The 26083-nt window shown below is 36.5% G+C and overlaps 1 protein-coding gene across 14 annotated transcripts in view; it reads right to left on the bottom strand.

Annotated features, from left to right (window-relative positions):
• Window positions 1–26083, bottom strand: part of BNC2 (basonuclin 2) — a 349580-nt gene that overhangs the window by 120874 nt on the left and 202623 nt on the right. For all 14 annotated transcript variants that reach the window (XM_039567529.1, XM_010392978.3, XM_019281976.2 and 11 more), the window contains 2 exons: window positions 16248–16350; window positions 42–277 (listed from right to left, as the gene is read on the bottom strand). In XM_039567529.1, the coding sequence (XP_039423463.1) occupies window positions 42–277; window positions 16248–16350 (339 nt within the window). The remainder of the gene's footprint in view (window positions 1–41; window positions 278–16247; window positions 16351–26083) is intronic.

The raw sequence follows: 26083 nt of genomic DNA, 5'->3' as shown, positions 1-26083 counted from the left end.
AGTTAACTCAGTTTGAAAACATGCTTTTCTTTATTTCCTACCTGAAGAATGTAGCCTCGAACATAGTCTCGAAGTGTCCAGCCTAAGCCATGTAAAATATGCAACACCTCCTCTTGCTTCAGTACACTGAAGAGTCTGTCAAGCAGTATCTTCAGTCTCACAGGCACAGCCTGAGTACCGTAGAGCATCAGGCTGCTGATGTCAAACACAACATTGGACTGCACAATCTCCACTTGGGTTGGGTGGTAGAGGTGCTGAGTACTAAGTTTGTCCAAGGCTGAAAGAAAAGAGGTCAAGTATAAGGAAAGAGCAAAGAAAAGTCAAGAAAACAACTCCAAAGAGTCATGTAATCACATCACATTTGGCAGATACACTTATTTTCCAGAGAAATATCACCTGGATGATTCATAGAAATGTAGAATCACAGAATAGTCTGTTTTGGAAGGGACCTTTAAAGGCCATCTAGTTCAGCCCCCTGCCATGGGCAGGGACATCTTCGACTAGATCAGGTTGCTCAAAGCCTCATCCAAACTGATCTTGAATATTTTCATGGATGGGGCATCTACAGCCTCATTGGGCAACCTGCTCCAATGCTTCAACATTTTCATCAAAACTTCTCCTTTATGTCTGTTATCTAGATCTACTCTCTTCTTTTTAGCTTAAACCCTTGTCCAATCATTACATGTCCTTGTCAAAAGTCCCTTCCCAGCCTTTTTGTAGGCCCCCTTTCAGTACTGAAAGCCCACAGTAAGGTTGCCAAAGAGCCCTGCCCAAGATTCTTTTCAACTCCTTCCCACGCTGAAGGATCCCAGCTCTCCCAACCTTTCCTCACAGGATAGGGGCTCCATCCCTCTGATCACCTTGGTGGTCTCCTCTGGACTTGCTCCAACAGGTGCATGTCTTTACTTTGCTGAGGACCCCAGAGCTGGACGCACTGCTCCAGGTGGGGTTTCACCAGAGGAAGCAGAAGAGCAGGATCATCAACCACACCCTGCTGGCAATGTTGCTTTTGATGCAGCACATTGCTGAGTCATGTTCAGCTTTTCATCCACTGAAGTTCCCCCGGTCCTTCTCTGAAGGGCTACTCTCAATGAGTTCATCTCCCAGTGTGTACTCATGCTTGGGATTGCCCTGATCCAGGTGCAGCACCTTGCACTTGGCCTTGTTGAATGAACCTTATGAGGTTGATCTGAGTCCACTTCCTCAAGCTTGTCCATGTCCCCCTGTATGGCATCCTGTCCTTCTGGTATGTCAACTGCACCACTCAGCTTGGTGTCATCTGCATATCTGATGGCCTCACTATGTCATTGATGAAGATATTAAACAGTACTGGTGCCAGTACAGATTCCTGATGGACACCAGTCATCACTAAAGGATCCTTTTCTACAGATGCAGTCCAAAACAACCCTAGTTTCCAAAGGTCACAAGTAATTTTAATTGCTATGCCAGAAGGGTTCTCAGGTGAGACTCAGACGGTACAATACTCATAGTTCAAGAGAAACTTATGATTAACTAATGACCAAGACTGAAGCAATGCCAAATTGAATGGGACCGTTAAAGGTTAGATACTTAATCTCTAGAGGAAAAAAATGAAACAGATACTCCCCAAACTTCAGTCTTTTAAACATGTTAAAACTAAGGCCCCTGATTTACCAAAAATTTAATCATGAATTCACTGCTACTTGAGCTGGCTAGCTCTTTTCACTTGGCTTTATGAATTCCATGTTAATCACTGTGATATGAATAATTTAAAGATAGGGAAATTTTGCAGGATGAAGGTAAATCTTATCCCCTTGTGAAGTTAAAAAAGATGGAATTGCATATGACATCATGCATTTTACTGAGTATCAATGTTTAAATTTAATTTTATTTCTATTTTATGAGCTATGTTGCAGCACCTAAGCTTCTCACTGCTTTTTTAAACAAAACTTCTGAGCATTTAAAATAATCTTATAGGGACTTCTCCTGTACTTGTTTCTTCCTCTCTTACAGTCACTAGAGAGGTACTGTACAAGAGTACAATGTACTCTTGATAAATTGCTTTCTTACATCCAGAGCGCAAAGGCCCTTATCATTTACTTGCTGGGTTCATTCTACACGTTCACTCCAAGGACTACATTGTCAAAGAGTTCCGGTTTCCTCATACTTCATTTCTTGCAACCAATTTGTCTGATCTTTCCTATTCTAGTGGCTAAGTCAACTTTGAATAAATAGCTTTAAATATTAATTTAACATTCAAACAAGATAAGAAATTGGCAAGCCTAGGGACTTCAGTCCTACATCTCTCCACAGGACATTTATACTGCAGAATGTGAAGAGTGGGATTTTTGCTTCCAAAAGCTCTTCCAAAGTACTTCAGCTATGTAGGCTTCATGGTGTGAGACTAATTTTTTTACAAGGTCCAAGGAATGAGATTTGATTGAAGCTTAAACAGGTTAAATATTGTTCTGCCTTCCCCCTCCCCCCGCCCCCCCTTTTATGTGTGATCTTTTTCTAAGATGGTTATTTTGCTACTACCATTATAGATGTGTCATAAAAGTTCTCAGATAAAAAAGCCAAGAACTTTGATATTGTTATTATGCAGGTTGTGCTGTACATGTGGTGGTAGGTATATATGTGTGCCTGAGGGACTGAGCAACCATTCAGGAGAAAATAAAGTTGGTTTTTTTTTCAAATACTAGCATTACTCACAATAGGAATGGTGTTAATAGATTAATTATATAATAATTAAATAATAAAATTAAATATTATTAAATAATTAAATAATATTAGTGTTAATATTATTAGTAAGAACACCTTCTACTAGACTATTGAAATTATCCGGATCACCCCGAGCTTTTCAACTTCAGTCATACAGAATGAGAATAGGGTCCAAAGATGTTAACTGGCTTGTCCAAGTTTATGCAAATTCAGACCAGAATGAAGACATGGACAGAAGCTTTCTGAATACTTAGTGCTTTTTAATGACTGAATCATATTGTATTTCTAATATAACCTGGTATTTGTTTTTGTGTCTCTCTTCTTAATGGTAAATACTATGCCTGCAGTGAAGAAAAACAAGTTCTTCCATCAAAAGAAGATGTGTCATGCTGAAGATGTTAAGATCATTATTCTACTGTGGTCTAAGTGAGAATGACTATAAGACATCTTTAGCTAAGAATACAGATCTAATAGCTTTTAATTTCCATAACAAGGAGATTACAAAACTCTGTGGACATATACCCCCTTCATGTAATGTGACCACTCTGAGGATAATAGCTTTGGAAAGGTTAAGGTGGAATGGAAGAGAGGAAAAGTAAATAAAATCTTTTTAAATAACTAAGCACACTCTTTGACCAGCTGATAGAAATTTTTGCAATCTAACCTGTGCTATTCCATTCAACTGCAATATTTATTTTTTAGCAGCATTATCTATAGACATCTGCTTCTCAACACACACACACACACACACACACAAATACTAATTAGTGTGATATTGGAATAACGTTCCAAATGACAATCATATTATCTTCAATTTTGATTTGTGGCCTTAGTATGCATATTACACAATAAAAAAGCAGTGAATTTTATCTTTTCCAAGTACAAGTCAGGATATGCAGTAAAATGTGGAATTTATAACACAACAAAACATACCTTATTGCATGGGTGCATAAGAATATTTGCAAGCTAAAGGCAAGCCTCATGCTACATGAAAATAAAAGGGTTGTAAATGAAGAGAAAGGAAACACAGTTGTGTTCATATGGGAAATAACAGTACTGTAAGAATCTGAAACTTTCTGAACATTTACAATTTATACCCCCTCAAATTGTCAGAAGAATGAAAATCCTCACTCTGATTTGTCATTTATAAAAATTTCCTGTTTCTTTAAAAGAGATTGCTAAGGATGTAGCTAGCAGAGAAAACTTTTGTAGTATTTCTCATTTCTCCTCTGGTACCCTTAGTGAACTAATGCCAGTGTTCTAGGTGGATTCAAGACGCCATTTATGTTGATAGACAGACACATTTTTAGGTAAGAGATAAGGAAGGACCTATCTCGTTGTTGGTTTTCTGTAAAGAAAAGAGTATTAGCTTTAGCCTTCTTGACAAATTTCTGATTCTTGTCAAATCTCGGAGTAAAGAGTTGTATTCTGCTGTCCTGAATTGTCCACATAATTTCATGTGGATAATGCATTCCTCATCACTTTCTGTTCTAAACTATAGGTTTAATTTATATATGCTAATGAACAATGCCCTGTTTTACTAGTGAATACATTCAAGAGTATCTGCAGTAGTTTATGATTTCATAAGTGGTTAGGAGGCTTCAAGATTAAATACGCTATACAAACGAATATACTCTATCATACCTGAAAAATGATGTAAACTGATGTGCCTTTATTAACAAGTTATCATTGACTGAATATCGCAAAGCACACATTAAATGTCCTTAACTGGTGCAGCATGAGGTATTACTCATACTTTGTACAGTTTCAGTGGGATCAAAAGTTCACCCATACATGCTTGTGACATTTTAATTGTAACCTGCACAATCTTTTCCAAAACTGATGGGATTGGTTATGTGCTTAAACTAAGAAAGGTACCTTTTCTTAACAGGGCAATTTAACTCTTAGCACTGCCCTGATAGTCAGTCTGATATTCGTTAATTCAGTATACATGAAAAGGTGTTCTCTGATACAGCAAGAAGAGATCTAACAAATCTTAAAATCACATATTTGCTGAGCAATCAACATTTTCATGGCCTAAAAATACCCTTGTGTTTTACTCTAACACTCAGTCAAGTAATGTTTCTGGGGTGAATTCCCAGTTTCAAGTACTTGTTTCAGAAATTGAAACTGATTAAAAAAGGGAGGCCAAAAAGGGTTGTATAGAGAACATTAAAGAAGATTGCCTTACACAATGAAAAATTATTTACTGGATAATTAGTTCAGGAATTAGGAACCTTTCAACAGTGTTTTTCCAACTCTGAAGTATCAAGTATGCACCATAATAAGTGAGAATATTTCAGCTGGAAGGGACCTAAAATGACTATCTAATCCAACTGCCTGAGCACTCCAGGGTGATTATCAATTAAACCATATTGAGGGGGTTGTCCAAATGCCTCTGGAACAGGGAGTGTCTTGGGGCATTGACCACTTCTTTAGGAAGTCTGTGGTTTGGCCACCCCTCCCAGTACAGAAATGTTTCCTAATGTAAATCTGGAACCTCCCCATGTTGGCTTATTCAATCTTCACCTTCTTGAATAGTAAATAAAATCCCCCAGATTTTAGAGAGATTCTGCTCAGTATAATCTGAAATGTGAAAAGAGCTTTGAAATTGTTTCAATGTCAATGTTTACATTACAGCCTGCAGTATTCTTATTATGCAAGATTTCAGCAAAAAAAACTTTGGACATCTTTGCAATAAATCAATGAACAAACTTTTATGTTCTATTTGTAATTTGTGGTTTGTTGTTTTTTTTAATGTAGTAAAGTAAGGAGGGGAAATGTACTTTATTTATATTTTACTGGAGTTTTGAGACTGTGTAATTCAAATGAAATTAAATACAAAGGATACATTAAAATAATGGACAACTTCTTCTTCAATTTATCAAAATACAGAAAACAAAGAAGGGATTTTTCATTTCATCTATACTGTGCCCAGTTCACAGGCTCAGCTCTGCAAATTTACTCATTGCCCTTAGACCCCTTCCTTCCCAATGTGCAGTGAAAAAGGTCAACCAAATTAAAAGCCATGTGTCTGAGCAGATTCCATTTTGGCTAAGTAAAAGAAGTACAAATATGCAGTGATGAATTTTGTACTTTAGAGGTCTCATATTATTTTTTGAATAGCTACAATAAAAGCATGACATTTTGCCTTTGCTGAATAGAAAAGAATTTTAAATATCCTAGTTTTAATGCAATTGGAGTTGTAAATACACTTACCTCTTGCTAATTTCCTGATCCTAGATAAATATTTTATTACCCTGAGAGGGATGAAAAGGGCTAGTGAAACCCTTTCTTTCAGCTGATTTGCCTGGCTCTGTATCTCAGAACATCACAGAGAAGAGTCTATAGGTTGCAATAGGGAATTATGGATTTCGTTCCATTTCAGTGTTTGGGCTCTCCAATATAAGCATTCTGGACTTTCTGGCATACTCTCTAGCCAGTTTCCCAACTTGCCAAAGGGGAATACACACATACAAATGATGACACAAAACTTTACAAATATCATCTTCTTTCTAGATTACTAGATTTGTTCAAGAACAGGAAGATTAAAAAAAAAAAAAGTAGTCTTTGTCTAGACAATAACAAAGAGCTTTCCAGACATTTTTAAAATCCAAATAACTGGGCCACTTTTTGCAGCAAAAGAAACTAAAATTAAAAGACAGATTAAGTATATAATACCAACATAAAATGATTCCGTAATACTGTTGCAAAAATAGTGTGTTGACTGTGGTGAAACAGATACAGTATTATAAATGGCAATGTTGAGCACTGTAGTTTACTCTTGATTTTAGAGGTGAATGTGAACAGCATTATATTTTCAGAGTTCAAGATTTTCTTGTTTTTCATCAACCACAGGAAAAAAAGTAACAAATCCTTAGTAATGATTAAAGTGCTGGAGGCACCAGTTACTACAATCCTAAGAGGTGGTCTAAGCTAATCTGCCTCAGTATGCAGGTTTAATACCACCTCCCACATGGTGTAACGTGGTGCATTTTGAAGGCGGAAAAAATTGCTCCTCAAAAACATCATGCTTAGAAGCTGACTCAGGACAAGAAAAATTGTCAGTATCTACTGAAGAACTCAAATATTTTCGTGGTGCAGGAAATTATCCCATTCATCCCTGGAACAATAGAGTGGGGGACATGAACATATATATGAGTGGGTGAACATCCTGAATCAGTCTGAGTACAAATTTCAGCTACAACATAGCATCCTTTGGTAATCTCTTTTTCACTTCTCTCTTCATCGCTTTCACAATTTCTTCCATATAGAAGACAAATGTTCACTAAGACAAAAGATCATGGAAGGAGAGTAAGTAGAGAAATTCTGATTCATAGGTAAAACCATTTTTTTTGTTATGCCTTTTATTGTATTTAAAAACTAATAATGGAAACCATTTGCCAAATGCATTGAGTCTCTGACAGAGGGACACATATGTGATCTGCTTATTTACAGCTTGCATGTACAGATGTTCACACTTAGTAAAAGGATTCTTAATAGCATTTTAAAATTAAACATGTGTTGATAATAGGTGTTTCAAACCCAAACAACACAGCTACTAAACTGATACATGTTTTCATGCCTCACCATGCCTCATGCTCTAACAAAACCCCCCCCAGCACTTCAGTTGCATGTACACAAAATAAATGTTATTAAAGACGACTGAATGAAAACTTTCATTAATTTTTCTGTCTGTGATCTGATTCCAAGTTAAAACATCTAGAATGCTACCAGGTTTATGTAGCCAAAAGCAGAACCACAGTTTGTTCACAGACATTGCTTGCTGTCTGCAATTTTTTTATCCCTTTACAAAACTTTGAACCCCATCCAGCTTTGACACACTGCCTCTTCAGTTAATAACTATCAAGTTTCCCCTTGTCTCCTGTCTACTTTTCTTTGAGGCAATTGCGCACTCAGCACCCCGAGATAATAACACACATCTATAAGATAAAAGCAATGGCATTAATGTAATTGTCTGCCTTTCTCTCTTTAGCCTAATCTTTTTTTTCCTTCAGTTTTGACTGCCTCTGTGACACCTGTTTTTGTCTCCTCTGATCCTACGACAGGTTTTCCGCTGACAAGGTTTTTGCCTGACAGAGATTCTGCCAGACAAGAACATAATAAAATATGAAGAACTGCTTGTCAGAGTTTCTGCCAATGCTCACATGAAATGGGGGTTGGGGGGGGGGGGGTTTGGGGGGGTCAATATAAAAAGAATCCTGATTTTTTTTTAAAGGGACCCTATGCTAGTTGCTTTTGGCCTGTCAGGAAAACAGCCTCCCTGGTCAACTCCTGCAAACCGAACAGGTGTCTTCATTTATGTTTTCTTTCTATAGAAAAACATTTTTCTTTGATAGTAGAAAACATTGCAAAAAAAAAGATTGAAAAAAAAAAGAAAAAAAGAGCCCCAAGTTGTTTCTCCCAGAAATTTAGGTTAGATCTAAGTTTATGCAGTGGTACCTCAAAAATATGTCTTTGATCCAGAACTGGCCATCTAAATTAATAACAAAAATAAAATGGTAGGCTTTTTCTGCCCCCTTCTTGTTCACAACAAATTTGTTTAAAGGAACATGCTGTAAAGAACCTTCATCCCAAGTTCTCAGAAAAATTTCTGGGCTAGAAACTTCCTGCATAGGCATACTGCAGCAATGAAGACACCTGACTACTGGGACCAGAGTAGGGAAGATGAGACAGTCTCTTCTGTGGGCTTTGGACCTTGTAGTTCTCTCTGTCAGAGTGTGTATGGATGCCTATGTAAAAGAGGACTTCAGCTGATTAATCTGATGATTAGTGATGGAGAAACACATGTAGATTAATCATCTGAGCATTCCAGCACACAGCTGCTTTTGTGTGTGTTGGTATCAGCAGTCTCCTCAGCTACAGAGAGCAGCTATGGATCCCATATGGAGCCCGTGGTGTCACAGTCCTCAATGCACCAGTTCTGCCCACCAGCCTGGATTCTGAGTCTAGGGGTCCAAAACCCCTACTAAAGCTGAGGCCTGGACCTTCACTTCCCTCCTAAACTACATTGTAGATGTGTCTGGCTGCAGTTCTGACTTCTAATTACCCTCAGACCCGTGTTACAGCCTGGTCTTCAATCCCATCTTTGGCCGCACCTTCTTTTGCTTCTGATTGAAGCCTGTGGATGGACCCTTAACCTGACTATATTCCCTTGCTATGCCCGAGATTGTTAATGGACACAGTTACCAGCATCTCATTCAGTCTACCATGACCTCAAGGAACTGTGCTCTTGGTGCAGGCATGAAGAGCGTTCTCACTGCCTTTGACTGCTGGCTCAGACATTTTGGTTGGACAGGTCCACTTTTGCTGGTCCTTGACACATAGATTAATGGTGTCATTGTTGAAACCTACAATCTATAATGGAAGACACTAAATAAATATTCTGTTTCTATTACTTTGATTAGTCATTCATCTCAACCTTTCCTGTCTCTTGTCTCCAAAGCTAAATGTTCCCTTCCTATTAGCCATTAACATCTTCTTAAAAGTATTCTCTCCTTTAATAACAGTAAGATGGGCTTTAATATGTATCTTAATCATCCTAACACCATTTGGTTGACATACTGTACATAGTCAGACACAAGCACATTTGGGAGTCCTGGACTGTAGTCTGGATTTGGAGGATTTCCATCTTAATCCTAATATACCTCAATTCCATTAACTGTGATTCACAGTTTTACAGAAATTCTAAGTGGGAGGGGATTTCTACAGATTGTCCGGTGCAGTATTCTGATGAAAGCAGGGCTTTAGTTATCTTTGGCTCTGCCAAGACGTATCTTTGATGTTTAAAGGGGGGGAATTCCATCACTTCTCAGGCAACTTATTCCATCTTTTGTGCAGCCTTGAAAACTGTAATGCAAATACCATAGGCACTGCCCACCTGCTAATATCATCCTGTTCGAATGGAGTCCTGTGTCATAGATGTATTTCACAAAGGCAAGCCAAGACAACGGTGGTGTTTCAATTTAGGGTGTAACTCTGGTTCAAGCCTATGATATGCTCTCCCACATGTGCTAAACCACATCAGTTTTTCCAGGAAAACCTGCTGTTCTAAGGTTGCTGATAGCTGAAGATGTTCAGACCCCGGGAAGGCCGGTTCATAAAAATAGCTCTACCATTCATACACATCAGTTTTACCCATCCCAATCCAGGTACTCTGATCATTTCACAAAGGTCCTGTTAAAAATACTTTGGAAAAATTGACTGTAATCAATTAGAATACAATTAGAAAAGTCTCTGAGACTCATGTTATACATTTCTTGTATCATCTTTTCTCTTTCTGAAATCCAGATGGAAATGGGATAATTGAGTAACACTATTGTCTGCTAAATTAATCTGGGGCAAGTGTCCTCATAATGCTATAGCTCAAAATGAAATTCCTCCTAGAAGGTAAAAAAAGCTTTCCTGTTCAATTTCCCATTTGCAAAACAGAAAGCTGAGGTAAAGTTACCCATGGTATTATCATTTAAACATCTGAAAGCAGTATGAATTTTTTATTCTTGCAGTCAAATCCCATTTTAACCTTATGAAACTATGTGGAATGAAGTAGTAGGGTTTGTTTCACTTAGAGCTGTTTCAATTTGTGTTCTGCTTAACCTAGTGAACTCTAGTTAATTAGGATGTTCCTATAAACAATTAAGCTTCTTGTAGGATCGTTAAGAAGATATAAAAATTTATGATGTAATAAACTGTAATAAAATGATAAAGTGGTTAGCACATCACAGCAATTCATGTGCAGCAGCATAGGTGTTAAAAGAGACAAGTAAGCAGGTAATGTCACCTAAACATCCTGGAATGGATGCATGTTAAAGAAGTTCACCACTGCTTCCCCACAAATCTGTTGGTCATTTGAACTCCCAAGACTCACAAGATTTATCCTGCTTGTTTGGGAATCAAGCAGCCATCACCAGACACTCTTTTCCTCCCATCTGAAGCTATACCATGTAGTGAACTTGTTAGCACCCCTTCAAGGGCTCAAGATCATGGATTTCACTGACTGCCTTTCCAAAAGGAAGCTTCTACACTGACTGGAAAGAAGAATTCCAGGTGCTAATTTAAAGTCATTGTTTGTTCCATCTTGCACACAGCAAGTCTGTTTGTTTCTGTCTGGATTCTCTCCTTAAGAAGACAGGGTAAGACATCATTGCTCAAGACATCTCCTAGAATTTTAATCTCTTGGCATTGGGTGTGCTAAATGAGATTAGGCGTTCTCTGTAAAATGTAAATTCAATAATGATGGGCACCCAAATAACAATATCTTGCCCTTTTGAAATACTTTTAGTCTAAATGTCTATGGGCATTTTATAGCTAATCAAGGGCAAACATAATTTTAAAAAGTATATTTCAGAGTTGCCAATTAGTATCTGATGATATTAATGACAATTCTGTGAAAGCATAAAGTGTGATTACAAATTTAAAAGTTTTTCAGAGAATAAAATGTTCACAACAAGAAAATATTTCACTTTTAGTTGTGAATATAGGCCAACCTAGCAGAAACAGGCACTGTGCTTCAGAATGGGTCACAGTCTGTTTAGGGCTTACCAGACACTTGATCAGATCTTAGCTGAATGCTTAACGTCTGGTCAGCTATAATCTCACCTGACCATGTCCAAAGGACATTGGCTTATTCAAACCCAGGAATGTAAGCTAATAAAGTTGGAGAGAAGCGGAAAGGTCTAGCTTCTTCCCAACAGAGTTAAGCTGTCCTGGGGGTGGTTAGGAATAAGAGAAAAAAGTATTTTAAACTGAACAGATTCCCAGGAAAATCCAAGGAGGTACAGGTGTGAACACATGTAAGGTAAAGCTTCTGATTTACCCCTCAGGAAAACATTACTTGACACCTGAGGGCATCAAATTTGCATGAGGATTAAACTCATGACCATATGGTTATATAAGTATCAGCTAAATACAAGGATGAAAAAGGAAGGCTTCTTGTTAGTTCTTGGGGCATCTAAGATTTATTTATTTTCTGTCACTTCTGTCTCATAAACCTCTGAAACAATATTATTTGTCTTGGATGCCCTAATATCTGGATTTGGTTTCACCTCAGCTTGACTTGCACTAAGGGCGATATCAGAGTAACCCAAAGCAAACACATCATTCTTACCAATGTGGCAGGCTTTAAAACCAAATACTGGGTCAGAGTGCCCACAAGATAACAGTGCATTTTCTCTGCTGCATTGGTTGCTTTGGGAAATCCTGCTGAAGGGAAGCATAAAGGAATGGCACGGGCAGAAGGGGGGCACTTAAAAAAGTGTTTACCAGTAATGAAGGTTAATCTTGTAAGGTTCCTGGAAGCAACTGAGTAATGAAAAATATGCCTCCGCCTTCAGGGTCAAAAGAAAGTTATAACAGATGGATTGAAATGATCTTGTCAGTGAAAGACAAGAAAAGCCAGACTACATCTAAAACAGTTTTACTTTAAAAGTTGTAAAAAGCTAGCTTTCATTATCAATGAGCTGCAGAGAATTACTTGCTAAAAATCTATAAATAACTTTAAAAAGAAAAATTATTTTCTCAAGTAATTTTGAAGCATTTCAAATAATTAAATAAATTGAATGGAAGGAAAGAACCATGTTTGATATGATAAATTGTGACAGTACTTTATATCCTATCAGACAATAAAGAAATAACCCCATTATTTTACTAATAAACTATAATTACATTTATCTCTTCTTTTTTTTTTTTTTTTTTTTTCTTTTTTAATATTTACTCCCTGCTTAAAAATCTCCATTTTTTAAGTAAAGAACAACATGGCAATTCTGCCAAGTTTAGAGAGACTAAGATCAGTGACCTGTTTTCATTTTGTTTTATTTCGTTAGGGATTATCTTTGACTTTGCAAACCCGGATTTCTTTCACTTAACATCTTTGGACTGAGACAAATATAGGAACTCAGACAAATTTTATTTCAACACAGCTTTCACTCTTGTCTCATTCCCATGCAGCTCACATTTAATTCTAAACCTTCTTCCTAGATCAAGTCCTTTCAGAAACTTCAGGGTAAGAGAGACATGTGAATTCTAAAATTTCCACAGCCTTCTTCTGTTTCTTTTCTTTATTTATTTCCATCTATCCTTCCTTCCCTTTGTTTTCATTTCATGTTTCTTTTACCTGAAAATTTCATGACCTACCATGTAGAAATTCAGAAAAGTCAACTATTCTAAATGAAGTAGTCACAGTCATGTTATGCATCTGACTTTATGACATTCTCTATTTTCTATTGGAGGTCGTTGTTTTGGGGGGTTTTTGTTTGTTTCTTTGGGTTTTTGTTTTGTTTTTGTGTTTGTTTTTGTATTTGTTCTTTTTATGGGGATATTGAAACTAAGTAGAATAAATGTCAGAAATAATAGCTTTAGTCCACTATAACTTATGCCACCTTGGCACATTTTTTTCAAGCAAAACAGTTATGAGAGAAGGTAAGACTGTACTTGATTGATATTATATTGGGTCTTTTGATCTGTTGGATGAGGTAAAATAAGAGTTTCTGCTAGAAGTATGGTAGTTGTTATTCTGACAACAATGACAATCACAAAAGAAAAAATGCAAAATCAATGAAATCACCATCCATTTATTGCAGATTTTCTTAATTTCTTTCCTCACAGGCTAAGATACTTTTGCTAGATGAAGTGCATGGCAAGTAGAGTGGGGATTTTTCATTATTTACAATAAATTTTAAGTGATTTTTGTGCTAAAGAGAGTAAAATATCATGACTATCTTCACAGCATAGCATGCTTCTTCTAATACTACAAAAATAGCAGGAGAACAAACCAAGCACTCAAGAAAGTCTTATTTTTTGTAGTCATCTAAGTACCATATTATTTAAAATCCACAAAATACCAATTGCCTGGGTTAAAATAAATTCTCCTTTAAAAATTGACTATTAAGATTTTAATGAGATTTTATTTTCCGTATGTACTATACAAAGTATCTTTACCATTAAAAAAGAAAGAAGTAAAGACAGACTTTATCTGTTTGACTGCTTAAATTCTAAGAAATGGCTTATCCAGTTTAAACCATTTAATTTTTAATTTAGAAAATAAATTCCCACCAAACCTGACAACATGAAAGCTAGGCTTCAGCTGAAAACAAATGAAAACCGTCTAGTCATCCAAATCCCTTAAAATACTCAGAGATTCATCCTAGCACCCATTCCCCATGATGCACAGCTGTACTTGATAGTGCTGTTATGCTCTGTGCAGCTTTTGGCTTTGGCCATAGAAACACTGATGGTAGGATTGCCAGTGTAGTACAGGGGTCGACAAGGTGAACTTATGTCAACAGAAACATTTATCTGGCCACAAAAGTACTTGCTAATGTATCTATTCATATAATTGCAATCCTGCCTTTGGCAACTCCAGACGGGTGCATCTGAACTTGTAGCAAACCTTTTCCTTCAAGAGGTGTGCAGCTTATTTTAGATGAGCAACAGAAATCGTGAGAAAGACAATGGAAGCAAGAGAAAAGAAAACAGGCCAGCAGTTGCTAAGTGCAATAGTGCAGTGGTGGCTTTTACAACATTTTAAATGGCAGCTATTAAAATGAATTAACTCCACACAGATTAGTCAAGTACAGCATGAGAAGACTGCAATTCTAAGCTATTTTTTGATCTATTCCATTAATTATGATTCTAGGTTATCAGAACTGAATAAGCACAGTACTTGCTGTTGGAAACACCTATTCTTTGGTAATTACATTCAGTAAAGCACTACATCATGTGTCAAGGAGCCGAGTTGAAATTCATTAATAAAAATCATGAGGAAACCCTTTAATTAAAGCAGCAGGAAATACTATTTGCATTCAAGGAAAACTTCTGAGAGTACTGAGCTAACGGTTTTAAAGCAAAGGACTTCTTAACTGCAACCTGATTTTAGTAATTTTGAAATCCAAGTGGTACACTGCAGTGAATTGATCTCTCTCCCGAAAGCTGCCCTCAAAATCCTCAAAAACAGCTAAGATCAAGAATTGAAGAAGATACATAATAGTATCCAGAAAGTAATTTATAAGACCACGCAAAACATATATCTGGCTTGTTTCACTCTGCCATAAAATGTAAATACTCCAGATGAATGTACACAAAGTGCACTAAAAAAAAAAAATCAGAGCATTATTTACAGTAGCAAAACAAACACTTCCTAATAATATATAGCTGTATTCGGTTTTCTGTTTGGAATGTTAAGCACTCAGGTATGGGAGCAGGTGGTGTATCCCTAATCCTCACCTTCACCTTTCAACTTTCTAGATTTTTAAAACAGGGACACTTCTATTATATAAACTGTGGTAATCTCAGATCACTGTCATATATTCTGATTTTGAATTCAATCACTTCACAGAGAAGAATCACTTCACAGGGAGAAAAATCTGATTATACTTTTCCACAATGTACTCATTAAAAAGAAAGTTCAGGATGTCTCAGTGCTAGACTCTCAGTTTCTATTGCTCATCAGGAGGACACCCTGGAAAATAGCTAGACAGTGCTTCCCTATCTTTGGATCAGCAAAACCTCAGATGCTGATCCTACAAAAAATCTGAAGAATTCCTGAACCATACAAATTTTGTGAGGTTTAGTGATTCTTCCAAGAAATGTGAACCTGGTTATTCTGTGACTGAAAATTTTCTGGGAAATAAGAGTAACAAAGATAAAATATGTCCCTTGATAATCTAGTATATAACAAACCTGCAACCAGCTACCAGATGGGTGGTATTAGGGCATTTCCAGGCAGCCTGGAGGCATGAAATTCATGGTACCTGCATACTTGCTTTCCTTTCCATATATGTGAATGCTTTAAAAACTTCTCTGTCAATCTCTGCTGAATTTTTTGAGCATTCACACTTGTCATATGTCAGCACATTTAAGCACAAAACCACACAGACATGAACTAAATAAATAGACATCAACTATATCTTAGGAGGAAAGTAATAACCTTTCACCCAAAGTCTCATCAAAATAAAATAAAATTCACAGAATATAAGCCCCTGAACATCTGGCAGAAGTGGGGAATGAGGACACTTGGCTTGCTTAGGTGCCAATAGCATAGATTATTAGAAGAAAACTCCAGTAGCAATATCTTCGGCACACATAGTGATCTTATCCCAATATGTGGGATCTGAAAGTTTGACAGTGGTAAATTTGCATTTCCGTTAGGCCCCATGACTTATCGGCTGATGCTTTTTTGCAATACAAACTCTGCTGTGCAACCATACTGTAAGCTTTTTGCCTTTCTGTTAAGCCCTACTAGAACTACGTTATTTTCTGAACGCTAGAATATTCTTTTGAGCTGTACACAAGCTGTTGAACTCCAGTGGCACTTGAAGCTATCACCAGAATAACAGACTATTTCATCCTACAAATCGCTGTAAAAAAACCACGTGCATGCATACACATGCACAAACCCAGATTGTGCACGCATGCATGTGTAGAACAAAGAGGTACCACTATTGTCTGTATTCAGTCCAGTTCTTATTATTTAAAGATACTGGTAAAGACGGACAGAATTGAAAATTAAGCCTGGAACATATATTTCTTACCATGTGCCACCCAGCCATGTTTACACTGATCACAGGTTCTCAGGTTAATCTTCCCTGGCTGAAAACATTCACATGTGCAATTTACCAGTGTACAGCGGATGGCCTGGAAAAAGAAACAGAAAACACATGTTAATGTATTTCTTCCTGCTTGTACAAATTTGTTGTGATGGTTAGAATGGTATGAACTGTATAGCAAAACCCAGCCTCCCAACATTCAAAGTTGTGCTCCTTTTTAAAGTAGAAATTAATTATCTTTCAACACCAAAAATATGTCCGTATGTCCCATGGAGATGAATACATTCCTAAAATCTTTAAAAGATTTGCTCTATTTTCTTTAGGAAAAAAAAAAGTTGTGTGGATGAGGATGCTGTAGGAGTTCCATAAACATCCTGGTTTTACATCAACTTCTTGAAGAAAAGAAGTTACTAGTGATGTCTTACCATTGGAGCATACCAGTTTCAAATCAAGAAACAAAAATATATGGAAAGGAAAACTACAGATATATTTCCCCTTCCCCCATGGAATCCAAAGGTTATTTTTGAATTTCCTTTTTGGGGTTCACCTAAGACATAACTCCACTGCAGAAAGAAGTAATGGATTTGATATGTTCCCAAAACAGAATAAAATGATCAAGTACAAGAATAGGACTGGTTCATAAAACGTCCTGTAGTTTGCCTTTACATCTGTCACTTTCTTCGATATCTAGGCATACCCTTTAACCTCTTAACACTCACTCATCTGTTAAATGTGTATTTTTCTGTTTCAAAGTAGCAATGCTAAAACTCCAATCCCATGCAGAGATCTCAAATTTGCTAAATAATACACCTTCCTTAATAATACACTTTCTCATCTTGCTTTTAAACATTTTTCAAAAATTACACAGGTTTACTTTGACAAGGGCTAGCTACATCCACAGAAAAGTGAATATAAATTGAATGAGACTCTTTCTAATGTAACAGACATATGTTTTTAAATAGTGTAGAAGATGACCTGTGCACTTCAAACTGCTACTAATAAATTTATGGCATGCATTTAGATGTAATTTGCATGGAGATTTCTCAGACAGAGAGGCTTATTGTGATCATTCACAGATTAACAATCTACTGTAACTACCAGAGCTGCCAGGAAAAGATATCTCTATAGATTTAGATGCAATCAATGATTACTTGGGGGGCTAAGGTGGGGGAAGGGTGCTTGGTACGCATTGCCACAGAGATATTGAAGAATTATGAAGACTCTTGCCTTTTCCCAAGAATTAATACACACACTCACACATACTTTCCATACCAAAAATAATTATCTTAACTGTAGTGACTTAAAAAAAATTACATTCAGCTAGGCCTGGCTAAGGTCCTTGGCTGCTGACAATGAAAAAGCCTCAGAATTATTTAAATGTTGATCCCTTTACTTATTTATCTGCATCAGACAGAAATGTAAAGACATTTACAGTTCATGGATACATTTAATATATATATTTCTCTGACAAATTTCTGTTACAAGTGTCTTTTATTCCTCTTATCTTATCTGCCCCTTTACAAACTTTTACAATCAAAAACCTAGTGAGGAAAAAAATCCTGCTCTATTATACCTGACACTTCAGGGCCTCAGTCCCAATGTCACCTGTCCAACTACTCATTAGCCAGTGTTATAAAACACTGCTCTATGGATGCGTGATTAAAAGAATTAGTAATATGAAATATAAGGGTACCAAAGAAGTGCTGACCATGCGAGAATAATATATGTGTTTGTGGGTTATGAGAAAAAAAATCTCCTGGAAGGTCCTGTTTCATGTTCAATAGTTTATTGACTTGGTAATATATCAGGACTACACTGGTCAGTAATGGTGTTCTTTTGCTAATATGTTCATTAATTAATGAACTCAGTAATTAATTGTACTGCAAGAAGGAGGTCTTACAAAATGGTATTCTTATTTTACCATAGAAGGTTTTCTCACATTCACCACCTTTTTCAGGTGTCTGCACCAATGTGACATACATTTGTTGTATTTGACATTATTTTGATTTTTTCATGTGTCACTTACAGTACATGTAAGAGGTGTGATATAGTGCAGTACATGTACTAGATGAAATTCTGACACTTGGAAGAGCTGCTTTATTAAGGCTCATCAGCATTTCCATTACAACCCTATCTACTTTTGGCCTAGAGGTCAACAGGTTGCCTGTAAAAATTTGATTCAGCTTGAACCTGAAATACAATGTTTCAGCCTAAGAGTAAGTTTTATTACACACATTCAAAAATTATCCATTTACCCACTATAGATTATAAACTGGGGGGAAGAGTTTAGATGTGACATGTTTCTTTTCCTCTTCCCTGAGTTAAAGAGAGTATTTATGATGCAAAGTGTTGAACCAATTAATTAACATGATTTCTATCTTTTAGACATATTGCCCAAAAAATTCACTCAAATTTTTCAGAAACATGAAAATATCAGCTTTTTCTTCCAATAAATAAATCTGGAAAGTCTTCAAATAAAGACATGCATTTTTGTAAAGTAATAGGGATTGGCATGAGAAAATCAAAAGCTAATTAGCATGGCCAAAACGTTCAGCCTGCACTTACTTGGCTGCTTTTTCTGCCAAGGGTGTATGTTGACACCAGGTTGTAATTTGGTTTCAGTAGTTTCCCATTCCACCACGGAGAATCCCATGCATACTTCTGAATGATGAGGGTTACCCCCCAAGCTGCAAGATGCTCATTTAGGACTGGAAATACTCATTCTAATTCATGTTCTGGTATGATCTTGGGCAAATTATTTTGCTGTTATTTCCCTAAACAATAACTAGACACAATGACAACTTGTTGCCAGGACACATGCAACATAAATTTGCAGGCATTCTATAGTAGTAGAGGCTATTGAAAATCTCACAAAGAATTTTATCTTTATTTCAAAGATTAATTTTGCACTTTCCTCAATTAATTCAGAATTACTGCAATTACCTGAGATCCATACAATACCCAGCATGATGCCAATGTAACTCAGTGACGAGATGATTCAAGATGGTGAAAACAGTGTGTGATCCTACACATAGGGTCTGAACACTAAGATTCATCAACATGAAAGAAGGTAGTGTCCTTGAAGACCTTCACAATGCATCCAGCAAATTTACTGTGCCTTGCAGAGATATCACAATTACAAACAGTATTTTTCACTGGTTTTTCAATACTATTTAACTTGAGAATACAAGTCACTGACAGCTTTTGCAACAGGCTCAGCAATGCCAGAAGTGCAGGTGAAGGTGAACGTGGCATAGATTAACTTTAGAACCCAAAGTTTTAATGAGGACCTCCATTCCCCAGCAGCGGCATTTTAAGGTACAGTAGCTGGTGCTCTTGTAGGTACCAGAGTGGGTTGGTGTAACTGTGGTTGGACGTCTGGTATTGCTTAATTTTAAAGGGGTGGAGTGGGAAGTGGGGATAATAAAAACATCCTGGATGTAGCAGCTAAATATGGCAGACATTGTTCCAACCCGTTAAAGCGTAGGTATAAAAATCCAAGGATATACCAATGTCAGAATTTTGACAGAAAGTGCTTCTGAAGGAGTTTAGCTAGGCATTCCAGAAGTCACACACTGTAATTCTGCCTTCCCAAGATTTTGATAAAAAGTTTATGTAATGGGATTTTGCATACTACACTATTTTCTAGGGAAAGAAACAGAAATTTTCCCTGACTGAGATTTTCCTCAGAAACTTCCCCAAGAAAGGCAGAAGGATACAGAAGGAAAAGAAACCAATGAATAGTGAAAAGAATATTAAAATCAGCAGACACAGTCCCCCCATATTAGCTGATAGGCAACCAAGTATTTAGATGACAACTTGCAGGTTAAGACCTTAAGTACACAACAAAACACAGTTTTCTAAATACACCTCCTTGAAAAATGCATGCTGTTATATTTTACCATGTCAATGGCCTGCAGTTAACAGGAATTCTCAGACACTTTTATTCATCACTTTCACTGAGTTCCTAACATAATGCTTCTTGTATTTCTATGAAAATTACAATGACCCTTGAGGACCTATGCTGGAAATGGACTGGACTTCAGCAGAATAATTTAAAATCGTTTATACTACTGATTTCTTAAATATAAAAATTTTAAAATTGACATTGAGAAATATGCTGCAGCTCTCTTTGAGATCGTCTTCCTGTAAAGCATAATGCAAAAGAAAGGAACTTTACCTAATATTAAAGCATGATGTCTAGTACACCTATGCATAAGTTTGTATGGCTATTAAAACATGTTAGACCTGACTTCTGTGGGTTTCTCCCAGACCAAGGATATTAATTTAATAGTTTGGGTGATTTGATTATGTCTAAAAAGTAAATATTATTCACATGTTACTAGGAATAGCCTAGAGCAGTCATGGAAAAATCAATCTTTCTGGCTATTCTGCAGAGCTTCCAAGAGATGAGAGTCAATAACCTACCATGAAAGGGATCATAGTGTGGGAGAAGGAGAACGTGTAAAGAAAAGATGTGATTCCTCCTCTGGCATACTTAGAAGTGATCACAGAAGATGGAGGCAGTTTTAAATGATGCCACATTCCGGAGAGACAGATAAGTTTTGCAACAAAACTTCATAATGTAACTAATGATGAGGCTTTAAGAGTTCTATGAGGTTGAACAGCATCTTACTGAAGTCTCAGCCACAACTTTTCATGCGGTGGCAGTGTTACCAGAGTCTTATTCTTAATGTCCTTGCCTCACCTTTCTCAAGTGCAAAAAGGTCTTTAAAAATGTCTCCTTTCCACATCTATAATATATCACCATGCACCTGAATACATAACGGAGTCAACTATACGCCCCCTCTGCATTGATGTTCCATCTACCTTTCTAATGCGTCTCCCATACATCTATCCCACAGAGCACACACAATCTAAATCCACTGTTACCAGTCACAGAAGCATGAGGCTTGAGGAAAATTTGGTCACGTGAAATCTTTTTAGTGGGACTGCAAACCAGGAAACTGGTGCATAAGTGCAGTTCTTAACAGCTGCATTAAAATCAATAAGAGAGTATGCACTCTACACAAAGGTGTTAGCTAGCAAAGATGCTGCGGGTTTTAAACACACACATATACACATACATATACTTGAAATTTAGATTTTGTATAATGGTAATTCACAATTTCTATGTATTTTTGTAATATAGGCAAGAACTTGCCATATTTAATTGACAGAATAAATCTCATTTATGATTTTAAAGTCAATAACAGTTCAGGTGTTGTATGCCAATGAATGGAATATTTGCATGAAATTATAAGAAGTGTTGGAAAAGCAAAAAGCACTTTTTACAGCTTATGTTTCAACTTTAATCGAAATACAACATATTAAATTAGCATTTTCTATCCATTGTCAGTTTTACTCTGTATTGCAAATGAAAATTACATAATTTTAAACTAATATTTTATTGAAAGTAAGTAACACTCTCATTAGGAGAACAATTTGAAGCCATACAGCACATGATCTTGAGACACACCATAACAATCAAACTTAGCCTAATCAAAGACTAATGAGAAACACAGAGATCCCCTCTCGTTTTGCTGTATGTTGACCCATGACAGAATAAATTATGAAGCAGAAGACAACAGATAAGTTCTGCAAGTGTTTCAACACTTTTTTAACAGAAAATCTCCTCTGCCATTAATTTTCCATTCTGTTTCTTTGTTATAATGCAAAGAAGATATGATCTGTCTATCTGACATTATTGCTCATCACAGGACTGTACCATACTACAGTTCTAGGTTCAGAGTTTTTCTTTCTTTTTTAGAGCACATATAGAGCTCTCTAAAAAGCTCTTAAAAAATATGACTTCGTTTCTTTATTATGTCATGAATCCAAATAAATATTTTTTTCCTGCCAATTGAGTACTTTTTAAAAAGTGAATTCACACTATTTTTAATACTGGCAAATCAGGAGTAGAATACAGTTTATTTTCAAATTGACACCAAAAGAAGGATCATTTGTATACTGACATTTAGGAAATGCACAATGTCACCTTCCTGTGATGAGACTGGTATTATAGGAAACTGTTTTGGTTTAAACCTAGCCAACACCTAAGCCCCACACAGCTGTTTGCTCACTTCCCTCACAGTGGGATGGGGGAGAGGAAAGTAAAAGTGATGAAATTTGTGGGTTGAGATAAAGACATCTTAGTAGGTAAAGCAAAAAACCCACAAGCAAAATAAAACAAGGGATTCATTATGCCCCTTCTCTTGTACATTTTAACTCCTAAGAAAGAAGGAAAATTGAGGTGGAAGTGCTTGCCGCACTTTCTTCAGAATGAAGCAGACACGTTTCTGTCTCTTCAGGGGGGCCATATACCTCTATCCCATCATTCTGGTACAAAAATGACAATTTTGAAACTCAGCTAAAACGTTTAGATGGGTAATTCTGCAGCCGGAACACTGGACTGGGAGAGAGGGAATGCCTCAATACTGATCCTCGGTCTGTCACTCCCATAGATTCATTTACTTAACCACTCAATCTATAACTGCCCAATCCGAAAAAAATGAGTATTTTCAGAGATAAGGCTAAAAAACTGCTCACACAACATGGTGAGGTATGAGGGAAAATGTAAGCCAGAAACATTCAGCATTATTATTTCTTCTGTTGGCACAAAAATGTTAACAGATTTTTTTTTAATGATGCAAATTTACTTTGATTTACCACTGGCAAATGAATGACTGTATACATAGGAATCACCTACAGAAAATAATTTTAATTGATAAATGACCATTACTAACTTCAATACTGATAGCCTAATAATGCTTTGCCCAAAACGAAAAACAGTAAGGGAAAATCTACTTTGCATTTGAATGGTCTGAAACATCCATGTAATGCTATGATATTTTTGATCACTCTCCCATTTAGAGATACTCAAATATCTTCTGAGTTATTCACTGCATTTCAGTATTTTATTAGCAATTTCACATCACATTATATTAGTATAATTTCTTACTTGTACTTATTTTCAGTAAATGCAATTTGAAAGGTAATAATATTGTTATATTTCTCTGTGGCATTCAAGAAAACAGTTACTAATATAATATGAAGGGAAGGATGCTAGCAAGAGAGAAAGCTGTTAATAGGATAAAACAGCTTTTCCTGGAGTAAGGAAAACCTAGTCTTTAAGCATGTTAGAAAACTGTTTTCTAGTTTTCTTGAGAAAGAGCTGCTTAAGTGAATGGGGAATAAGAAGAGAAAGAAAAAAAACCATTTGTAGTCTCGTATTAATTTAGGAGTTGCTCTTCAGTTCTACCCTAGACGCTACCAAAAGTAGAAACCTGCGTCAAGGAATGTTACCTGGACTTTTCTAGAGAAATATAATGCAGAATATATATTTCATTTTTCAGGAAGTTTCTGTAGAGCTTTCAGGCTGCTTCTATACACTCAGCTCACAGGGCTGCATACAGGATACTCTACAAAGACTGCAGATACAGTATCACTCTATGTTTCTATAGCATGTAAAACTAGCTGGAGGGTCTCCAGCATCAGAGTTATTTGCACTGAAAAAATTAAGACTGACAAGTGCTTCTTTGCTTAAAATTTGAAGAAAAACATAGTTGATTTAAGAATGAGATTCCCTGTGCCCAAGAGCCTATTAGCAAATACAGATGTTTATTCTTACAGATGAAAACCAGATCTATGATATGAAAACAACACTGTCACTGGCGTTCAGCCACATATATTGCCAAGGCAGAGGTCAGTGTCAGATAGGTGTCCAACACGAATGGATGCACCCGCAAGAAGTGCCCTTCTCTAACCATGACTGTTCTAGAGAATAACACTGCAAGCTACACCCAGGCAGTCATGCCAAGTAACCACAATTCACTCTGTCCTTTAGAGAGAACAGGAGGCAAGTCGCTTCCACTGGTTTTACTGGCCTGTCGTGGACCTATGATTTACTCTGCCCTGGTGAGACCCCCCCTGGAGTACTGCATCCGTCTCTGGAGTCCTCAGCAAAGGAAGGACACGGACCTGTTGGAGCAAGTCCCAAATAAGGACCACAAAGATGATCAGAGAGCTGGAATACCTCTACTATGAGGAAAGATTGGCAGAATTGGCATAGTTCACCCAGGGGAAGAGAAAGCTCCAGTGAGTACTTATAACAGCTTTCCAGTACCTAAAGGGGCTTGGAAGAAGGTTGAAGAGGGACTTTTTACAGGACATGTAGTGATAGGACAAGGAATAATAGCTTTAAAACAAAAGAGGGCAGGTTTACACTAAATATAAGGAAGAAATTTTTTTGAGGAGAGTGGTGAAACCCTGGAACAGGTTGCCCAGAAATGTGGTGGATGCCTCATCCCTGGGAACATTCAAATTAGGCAGGAGAGGATTCTGAGATACCTGATCTAGTTGAAGATGTACCTGACCATGGCAGAGGGTTAGACTAGATGATCTTTAAAAATTCCTTCTACCCCTAACTACTCCTTGAGCCCATGATTCTATGAAAAGTCCAGGTGATATTTCTCTGGAAAACAAGTGCATCTTGCTGGCAACCGCATTGGAGAGAGTATACTGAGATTCCTCAGTGGTATGAGCCTTGCTATTTGCAATAGACTTCTACTACCTTATAGCAGATATTTCAGAAGTATGTAAACCAATAATTCAAAACTTGTGATGTAAAAATTAAAACTAAATATGCTCCAAAAGTTTATTTTCCCTCTAGTATCTTAAAAAAGACATAGAACCTGTGGATGTAGCAGGAACATGGAACGAAATTGTCAACATTTTTTTTACATTATGTGGACTATTGGATCAGTAATCGACAAAAAGGGATTTTTTTCAGTAGATTATAAGTGGTTAAATAAGAGTTACTTAAATCTATTAAATGAAATAACAAATCTATTAAGCCTAATATCTGTTCATCATCTCTTGTTTCTCCACAAATCCATCAGAAGATGATGAGATCATTAGATGTCTTAAAGGTGATCAGATAAATAATTCATAATCTCTAGACTAGTTTTGATCAACCTCAGTTATAGTCTGTCCAGTAAAAACTACAAGAGAAAAGATGTAAGTATGCAAAAATATCACTTCTAACAAATAAATAGGGAACTTTATAAGAAAAATGTAAATATACACTCAAAATTATGTTAGCAAAATCAGTTAGATTTTTTTATTTTCCACCTTTTTCTTCTATAAGTTGAAAGAATAAGCAACATCTGATTTAAACAAAGTAAAATGCAGCATGGCCCATGGAATAGCTACTTCTTTCTGTCAATTTATTCTTCTTAAAGAATATCAAATACACATTGTTTATTGTCTAATCTGCTCTTCAGGAAGTTTTGCCTTTCAGGATTTTCTTTCCTTCTCAGACATTATTGCTTTCTGGGTTCTAAATGATGGGTTTTCAATTTGGCAAAAACAATTATGTGGATTTGCACTGCACTGTGCTACATCTTAGCCACTGAAGATAAATATGAGTTCTACAAAAGTTACATAAAAGAATTATAATGAAAGATTTCATTGTTTTGAAAAGAATTCTAAAAAGAAAATAATGTCTTCTGTCTCATCAAGGTCAACACTCCATACTATGTGTCCTCTTCTTAAGTTATACCCTAAAGCAATAACTTCTTATTTACATTAATAAAATACTCAGTCCTGTACTATTCCTTCAGTGACCAACCCTGTCAGCCACAAAACTGATACTTTAGGCAAATAAGAACAAGAAAACCACCCAATCTTTTTTTTGCCTCACTCCCAAAAAGTCAGACTAGTAAGAGAAAATTTTTCTCCTCATTAGATGAAGTAATTAATTATTTAAATATGCATTTCTTTTATTAATGTAACTTTTAAATTTTGCTTCTTTGGTATTT

This window comes from Corvus cornix, chromosome Z, assembly GCF_000738735.6.
Source record: "Corvus cornix cornix isolate S_Up_H32 chromosome Z, ASM73873v5, whole genome shotgun sequence".
Lineage (NCBI taxonomy): Eukaryota > Metazoa > Chordata > Aves > Passeriformes > Corvidae > Corvus > Corvus cornix.
This window is presented reverse-complemented; position numbering and strand designations above follow the sequence as displayed.